We start from the raw sequence: 9,249 nt of genomic DNA, 5'->3' as shown, positions 1-9,249 counted from the left end.
GGATAGAGGTACAACAAAAGCCTACGAGCTTTTGCATCAATGATTTGCCCAACTTTGTATAATTTCCTCCTCTTTGAACTTCTTAACTTTGTGCCTCCTTCATAATATATGTCTTATTCTTTGCCTTATTGTGATTTTTTTCTTCTTCTTCTAGACTAGGCAATGAAAATAAGCTTGTTTGCCATCTTCTGTAAAGATACACAAACTAGACATTTTCCAACACAGTGTCGCAGTGAATAAGGATTATGAGATTTAAATAGTGACTCTAGGAAGCCTCTATATAATTGAGGGCAAAACCATTTCATGAAGGGCCAGTCCTAGTTTTGAACAGGTAGGAGAATGCAAGATAATGGTTTAAGAGTAATGCTTCAGAGAAATCGTATGTCATATGACAAAGATGTATAGAAACAATCAAAGTTTATCTTCAGAAAAGATCTGTCAATTTTTAAATAGTACAAAAATAAACAGACATTTATTTCCAGACTTATCTTTTACATAAGTTAAATACACATTTGTCTGAGGCACTGAAACATTCACATACACAACCCAAATTCCCAGGTTTTGTCAGCAGATCAATGTTAATAACAAATCAAGTTAAAAAAAAAAAATCAGTGAACAGTGTTTTATACAAGCATATTGACTATTTCTTTCTTAACCTTAAACATTCTAAACATAAAATTGTAAAGAAGATTCTCCTGAGTTATTTATCTTTAATGATATTTATTTCATTTTCTCCCTCTTCCTAAAAGAAATTTTTTTCAATTATTTATATAAATACTATTATCTGTAATCAGCGTTTGATTTAAAAATATTAAAACCCACAGTGCTTGACACAGAATATTTTCTCAATAAATTGTGGCTGAACAAATTAACGAAGCATCCACAGATCCCTCAAAACATTTTAAAAGGTCAGTCTTATGGCACATTCAGGCTAATGAGACAATATTCTTTGTGGGCTAGCACATAGGCCTATCCTAAGGACAAACATTCAACCTTAAATATCTCAATATACCAATCAGATTTCTAAAAATTTATTCACAAATCTTAATACAATCATTTCTTTGGATTGTTTACATAATATTCAGAGAGGTAACCCCAAAGAAAATATACTGATTGTGACATAACAAAAAAAAATCAATGATTGTAGGCTTAAACACAGTTTATAACCATAGTGTCCTAATAAGACATAAATAATAATCTTCAATAAATTAAGTAATATACAGTACCATTAAATGTCAGTGACAATGAGATGTGGAAAAGAAGTATTATCATCATTATTATTATTGCTGAGAACTACTTAGATATCGTTTGGTTTTGTTTTTAAATAAGAAAGGGCATTAATTAGAACAGGAACGTAACTTTTTCCAGTCACAAACCCCGTACAGTTCTCTCTGAGGCACTAGCCTCTTTGCAGCCATCTTGGTTACAGATAGCTAAAATTAGCTATAAATAAAACTCTCTGCTTTTCACTTAAAATAAGTGTATACTATTTTTAAAAGGGCCTTTTTTTTCTCTTTTAATCTTCTTAAGAGGAGCTAAATAGCAGTCCTGAGCTGAGGTTTACCTGAAAACTTGCAAAAGTTCAGGTAAGAAAATATAGGCAGAGTCCAAAGAAAGTGAACTCTGATCTTAAAACTAGTAAAACAAAATAGGAGAAATGAAGGGATGAGAAGACTGTGTCTCTTAGCAAAATGGCTAAAAGAAGAAAAGAAAAGGAACAGCATGCAGGTAGCCAGGCTTGATTCCAATGCGCCTACTGAATTGGCTTCAAGACTTGAGATAAAATTAATGTGTGAAATGAATTTAAGCATTTTGAAGAGGTATTTTATGAGGTCATTGCTACTTTTGCAATGTGATATGGACTGCTAAATTAAACTGTACAACAGAAAATCTGAGAAAACATATCGTTATTCAAGCACAGCTTGGTACTTCATTAACCTCATAGCAAAATCTGAGTACCAGGCCTGCAGTGCACAAGGATAAAAAAAAGTTTGCTTCAAAAGTTTAAACCTAAATTTGAACTATAATTTGGTTTTCTTCTTTGTTATTGCTTATTTTAAAGGTAGACCCTTTTGCTGCTATAGATTTTACATGTTACAAGCCATATAAACAAATTCTGGAATATCTCAACAAAATATTCTTATTTTAAGATAACACTGCAGTGGCTCCACCACCTTAATAAATTTGGCATTTTGATTTAAAAGGAAGTTTTAACAGTCACACTAAAAATGTTTATACTCTTGGTGAAAAAGGAACATCACTTATGAAATATTTTAACAAGCAATTGTAGTAAAATTTCTACTGATTTTACAGATTTAAATCCAAGACAGCTTCTTTTTGGTATATGTACAAGTTTAATAACTTTAAGAAATCAAACAAGCTTTTACAGGTGATTCTACCCTATGAATTTAGAAATTTCAAATTATTGTTTCATTGCTGATTTTAAAAAGTAGACATGAAATTACTGGTAATGTCTAATTTAAATATTCATTTAGTAGTGCACTGATACCTGTTTTTGTTTGATGACAGAAAAATGACCAAAAGTACTTTAAAATTTCAAACATTAGTTACTTCTAATGCATCATGGAAGATGCATTGGAAACATCGACAGTGTAAAAACTTTCAGCATTTTGCCATCTTGTGACAGTGTTTAAGTATTCAAACATCTTTACTTTCGTTCTTATAATATAAGTTGAAATTCAAGTAAAAAGACGTCAAAACTCATTTCTCTCTGGTTTATAAAACAGAATAAAAACTGTTTTCCAAACTTAACAGCAACAGCAAAATCTTTAGAGTAGTGACATAAAAGTCTTCACAAGTATGACTCCTTTCTCCGCAACAGGAGTACTGACTTCTGTTACAGAAGATGTTAAGTAACATAAGGAGTTTAATATAAATATTATTAAATAATTAAATTAATAGACATGGTTCATATAAATAAATAAATATGATCATTAGACTTCTACAGTTCAGTCGAACGTTCTTTTAGTAGTACTGTGGGATTGATATCATCTAGTCCGGAGCGGGAAGAACTTGCATTGATGGTGACTGTTTTGATGAGCTCTGGATCTGGAACACTGAATGAAGTAAAGGGACAGCCCTTCACGTTATTGCAGATGAGAGACTGAATTGAGGCAGTGTTGATGATTTGAAAACCCACTTCTCCACCAAAAGTGCTTGGCTTCCAGTAGGCAGGAGAACATATAACATTACCCATAAGTCCTTTCAAGGAGAATGGTGCTCCAACTTCTACCATGGTCTCACCAAAGATGGCATCTGGCCGAGGCTTTTCTACCAGAAGGGCAGGATACAGCTCCACAGCATCGATGTCACCATAGAGTGCTTCCAACTCTGCAGACATTTCCTTTTCTCCTGTGAAGGCGATGAAGACAGAGATACAACCAATGTCAAACTTCACAAAATAAAAAACAGTTTGATTCTTTTGCTCAATTTGCTGCCAACTTCTCTGTTTCCATTTGACCCCTGATTCTTTTAAGAAGTTTAGGGGCCAGGCGCGGTGGCTCACGCCTGTAATCCCAGCACTTCGGGAGGCCGAAGCCGGCGGATCACTAGGTCAGGAGTTTGAGACCAGCCTGACTAACACGGTGAAACCCCGTCTATACTGAAAATACAAAAAATTATCCATGCGTGCGACGTGCGCCTGTAGTCCCAGCTACTCAGGAAGCTGAGGCAGAATTGCTTGAACCCAGGAGGCGGAGGTTGCAGTGAGCCGAGATGGCGCCACTGCACTCCAGCCTGGGTGACAGAGGGCGGCTCCATCTCAAAAAGAAAACCAAAAACAACAAAAACAAACAAACAAACAAAAAACGAAGAAGTTTAGAAACTGTTTCTTACCTGTAAGTTCTTCAAATGATTCATAGGGCTTCAGCATAAAGCGTTTGCGGTACTCATTAAAAGACTGGTATTTCATCTGCCTGCTCTGGTCAATGGAAGCCTGTGATACTTTCTGTACTGCGGGTGGAACATTCCTACCACCAGCAACCTGTGGAAAGTAAAATTAGTTGTAAAACAAGAATTTTAGGCATATTTACTGTTTGTATTCAGCTTGCCTTAGGTACAAATCAGGTAAAACTGAAACTCCCAGCGGAGACAATTTTTATTTGCTGGAAAGATGCTTACCTACATTTCAACAGGAGCTCTGCTTAAAATTCAATGGGACACCAGCCTAGAACTAATTTGCCTTTTTACATTTCAAAAATAACACTAGTATTCAAGCCTAAAATATTTATTCCTATAAGATTATAGATACTTTTTGAAAATATTTTTAAGGTAGGGGTACAATTTGCTATTTGTCTGACAACTGTAGACTAGACTAAAAGTTTAGACTTTTCAAACAAAGTTAGGCTTCTTATATCAATAAAATAATTTTACTAGCAATATAACTAACTACTCTTTTAGTAAGTTTAAGAAAAATAATTTCCGTGGCAGAAATTCTAAAGTTACTGACTAGTCTTTTGTTTTGGTTTTCAATAATAATGCTTACCCTGCCAGCAATTTGCCTGGTGAATGATTCAACAAACTGGGTAATTCCATGTTCCAGTAATATAGAGTTGTTGTAGATAAACTGTTGATAGTTGTATTTCTGGTCATGAATTTGAAAGGTGTCAGGCAGAAGGGGATGCCAGTGATAGAGGGTGTTAAATTCAGCAGCAATACGATTTTGATACTGGAATTGTTTGTTGAAAAGTAGTTCTGGGTCAAATTTCAGTTTGAAGTGATAGCCACTCAAGTGTTGCACATAATCTTCAATCACAATCTTAATAGTCTCTCCTATTTGCACAAAATAAATAATAAAAACATTTATTGCATCTGATCACAAGCTTTCAAGCAATTGGAATGCAATTTTTAAAATTTGCTATTCCTTCATTTCTGTTTTCTTCCTTGTAAGTATCAAAAGATAGCTATATGATCAGTCATGCTTACATATTTAATGTATATAGAATGTGTGAGTTTTCATTTACCATATCTTGTCATTTACTCAAAACATAACAAAGATAGCACACTAATTTTCCCTGGGGAAGAGGGTTTTATATAAATCATTTTCTTGTTTACCTATCAGTATTAGCCTGCTTGTCTGGAACAACTGCTCATCACCCCATTCAGGATGCTCCTGTTTAAGCACATCGCATACTCTGTTGTGTTCCCGCAGCCAGATTGTGGCATACATCATCAGACCAGGCACCAGACCAAAGAACTCCTGCCCCACAGCAAACCGTAGATGCTCAGGGACTTGAGGAGGGTAGATCATCTCTGCCTGAGTATCTTTGACTGTGGGAGGATACATCTCTCCATCAATTATCTAAAAAAAAAATAATAATAAACAGTTAAAAAGTTAAGGAACACATTTTTAGGGATTTTAAAATATGGGTATAAGCGGTAATAACTAAGTCTTAATAGTCAAAGGAAGGATACCTGATATTTCATTTTTCCATCCTTGAAAAGGCGCAGTTTATGCTGTCTAGCCAGAGTTTCACCGTAAATATGATTTAAGTCCACCTAGAAAATGATGAAAAAATTTTAATTTGTTGCTGTTGAAGTTTTTCTTATATAAATTGTCTATCATATAATTCATCATTAAATAATTTGATCATTTAGCTTTCTTTAAAATTTTTAAATAAAATATACATTTTTCATAGTCACAAATTGCTAAATTAATTTGTTTATCCACCAAAGCTACAAACTGATATGTCTTTGTGTTTAATGGAATTAATATACTATATTGAGCTTATATCATATATATTATATACTTCACTATGATGATATGGTAATTCTAAAAAAGTATAAAAATGTATTATTTATAAAAAATTCTTGCGAATAACTTGAAGCTATGCTATTGAAATCCAAAAAATAATAATGCGGCAAAAACCTCACTTTACAATATTGAAAGCAGCATAATCATGATACAATGTGTTTTTGAGGACATAACATTTTGCAGTACTAACATTTTAAACTAAAAAATACAGGGGTCAAATTACAAATAACAATACCTGTACATATGTATGTGTGTGAATGTTTATATATGTGTGTGCATGTCTGTGTGTGTGTATAATTTTACTAGACCAGTGACGTAAATGGAAAATTCCTTTAAGGTTTTTATAGATAAGGCTTCTTTTTTAAAAAAGTGGATAAGTTATTTGGGTCTATCTATCGGTATATCTCCTTTAATGTTAGCCCTTGACTATGATTTGGTATAATTTTACTAACTCTAAGATATTAACTCTATCTTACCCCATGGCCCAGCCCGTTGGTGAAAGCTGGCCCTCGCTTATGATCTGTCTTGAAAAACTGATGCGTGAAGTGCTGGGCAAAGAATGCAAACATCATGTTTGAGCCCTGGGGATCAGGGATGAACTTTCTTCTTAGAAGTAATTTTTCCACAATCTCATTTGAATCAGGAAGCTGCTTTTTACCTGAAAAATGAGAAAGCTAAGATAAGAATCCATCTATGTATTCAAGAAAGGAGATGGTGACTGTCAATATACCAAGAATTCTTCATTTATATGAGAATTACAATTGTGAATAGGATCATAATATAAACAACAGTTCTAAGATATGGTGGAACAACTTCTTACTGAATGATTTTATCTATTTTAATTAGAATTATTTCATTTCTAATGAAATAATTTGAAAATATTAAGACATTATACCAAGATGCTCATTTGCTTTTACATAATAGTTTACATAGACTCATACTTTAAAAAATACCCATAGATATCCATGCTAAAAGTAAAAACTGCTTTTGTTAATAAATAAATGGTAGTCTAAGGTCAATTTTTTTTTTGGCAGCAATGCAGCCCGTCTTATAGTTAATACATCTCTAATGGATTCTTCTTACTCACCTTTGACACCCAAGGGAGTCGGGCAGTCATCAGGCACAGGAGGAAGGGCTCTAGTATAATAGGAGAGGTTAGAGAAGGCTTCCCAGCTTTTGTAGCCATAGTCAGCATTGTAAGTTGGTGGACTGTCAATCAAATGTGATCTGGCTGAAATTTTCAAAGAAAAAAATGTTTTATTTATTCTCATTTGTTAAGTAAATCAACCATTATTTTTATTGTAAAATGTGGAAAGTGGCACTAGAAGTTGAATTTAACTCCAAAAATAAGAAAAATCTATTTTAAAACAACTACACTTTATAGTCTAACGGCCACTTGAAATACATCTTTAATAAAATACATATACTCTGCACATTATAATCTGGCAATATTGATTTTTCAGGTAGCCATCTGCTCACTATCCAAGAGGCCTATGAAAGGAATGGCTGAGTATGGCACCCACTTTAGAATCATGGAAAGTTATTTTCTTGCTGATCCAAATCCAGATTTATTTTAATGGGTGCTACATGTTCAGAACAATTCTGTGGCCCATGGGCATTCAATAAACAGCTGGACCATACTACCTCCACAAACGGACCAAACAGTAAAGGTTAGAAGAGGTATACAGAGTTGTGAGCAGACTGTATAAACTGGATGGGACTAAATGTCAATATTTTTGGCGATTGAGATGGAAGGCAAACTTAAAAGGTATCTTAAAGTCTTTTTGATAAGCTTGGAAATATGTTTTTAGATTAGGCTTACAGTATTATAAAGCATATTTTTCTTTGAGAAAGCTAAAAACCTTAGAAAGACACTTGTACTTACATGTCAACACATAACTCATAATTGCATTTCGAAGGAAGGGAATGTTATTCACAACGTTCCAAAATCCCTTGAAGTGGGTAAGTATGTAGTGCACTGTGTTTGGAGTGGGTTTCAGAAATAATTTTATTCTTGTCAAAAATTCCGCTGCAAGAAGACGAAGAAAGGGAGGGAGAAATTAATGGGACTCATTATAAGACACAAATCTATACAATGATAACTGTATCCAGCCCCACTCCTAATGAGGCAACCAAAGGACAAACTTACGTGTTGAGCAGTTTTCTCCATAGAATCCTGTCCGGGTACAATCGCACTTATACTGGTCAAATCCCACACTCATACATACACCTCGGTTTTGACATGGGTGGGAACAGCAAGGATTTGCTGCAATTAAAGGACAGCAAATAAATCATTCTCTAGTGTCTTAATCTTAATTTAAACATTTAATTGTTTTACTATGAATCAACTTTACAATAATAAATTCAAGAAATATATAGGTAGTCATGGAAATACAATTTTTTAACCTGCCTTAGAATGGATAAAACGTAGAAATACCAATTTTCTATTCTAAATGAGGATAACAGCATATTCAACTTGGTACATCATGTTACTAAGCTTTTCTTAGTTAACTCTTTAGATGTTAAAATTAGCATTTTTAAGAAGTTCAAATAAGTAGCACTTCACTTTCCAAATTAAAATGGATCTAGTACACTAATCAACATTTAGGGAAAAATTCAAAGTAAAACAGCTTACTTTTAAGACATTTTGCTTATCTTAAAACATAATCTGGGCTTTCCTGGGAGCAGGAAAGAACTGACTAGAGTATTTAAAACAACTTCTTCCACTCAATAAAAAGGTTCCAAATATGAACAATTCACATATATTGATCAGATCCTGTCTTATCATAATGACAACCTGCAAATTAGTATCATCTATCCCTATTTAGGAGGTGAGAGTGTCTCAGATCGGTTAAGTAACTGGCTCATAATGATCAGTGCTTGTGGGAAAGCTGGAATACCCACGGAGTTCTTTCGGACTCTAGCGGTCCAAGCTCTTTCCCCAGTCACGTAGCTTCTCTATTCGGAGAGAAGTCGGAGTACTGGGATAGACCCAGGAGGTCAGAGCGGAAACTCTGCCCGGGTGCGTGGAACCGGAGTCCCCGGTGCGCGGCGCCAGGTACTCACCTGTATGGCTGAGCGCCAGGACCGCGCACAGCAGCAGGGCGCGGGCGAGCATCGCAGCGGCGGGCAGGGCGCGGCGCGGGGGTAGGCTTTGCTGTCTGAGGGCGTCTGGCTGTGGAGCTGAAGGAGGCGCTGCTGAGGAGTTCCTGGACGTGCTCCTGACGCTCACTGCAAGTCGTCTGACAACTGGTCGCTAACCGAGAGAACCTTCCTTTTTATAAGACTGAAAACCAAGCCCATGTGACGAAATGACTGTTTCTTTCCGCCTTTTCGTACCCCCCACAAATTTTTCCCTCCTCTCCCCTTAAAAAAATTGCGTAAGCCCGGTGGGGGCAGGGTTTTTTACCCACGCAAATGAGAAAATCGGAAACCCAGGAAGCTGCCCCAATTTGGGAGCAGAGCGGGTAGTCCCC

At 35.3% G+C, this 9,249-nt stretch overlaps 1 protein-coding gene across 1 annotated transcript; it reads right to left on the bottom strand.

The window, feature by feature from the left end:
- Positions 1 to 2,721: 2,721 nt before the first annotated feature.
- On the bottom strand, positions 2,722 to 9,022 carry PTGS2 (prostaglandin-endoperoxide synthase 2). The gene is made up of 10 exons (XM_524999.9): positions 8,840 to 9,022; positions 7,923 to 8,039; positions 7,659 to 7,802; positions 6,861 to 7,004; positions 6,250 to 6,431; positions 5,434 to 5,517; positions 5,074 to 5,320; positions 4,505 to 4,791; positions 3,856 to 4,003; positions 2,722 to 3,372 (listed from the first exon to the last, which is right to left on the bottom strand). The coding sequence occupies exons 1-10, from the start codon at positions 8,889 to 8,891 to the stop codon at positions 2,963 to 2,965; spliced, it is 1,815 nt and encodes a 604-aa protein (XP_524999.3). The 5' UTR covers positions 8,892 to 9,022; the 3' UTR covers positions 2,722 to 2,962.
- Between the last annotated feature and the right edge of the window lie 227 nt (positions 9,023 to 9,249).

Source organism: Pan troglodytes, chromosome 1, assembly GCF_028858775.2.
Source record: "Pan troglodytes isolate AG18354 chromosome 1, NHGRI_mPanTro3-v2.0_pri, whole genome shotgun sequence".
NCBI classification, from domain to species: domain Eukaryota; kingdom Metazoa; phylum Chordata; class Mammalia; order Primates; family Hominidae; genus Pan; species Pan troglodytes.
Note: the sequence above shows the minus strand (reverse complement) of the source record. Positions and strands in the feature narration are given on the sequence as shown.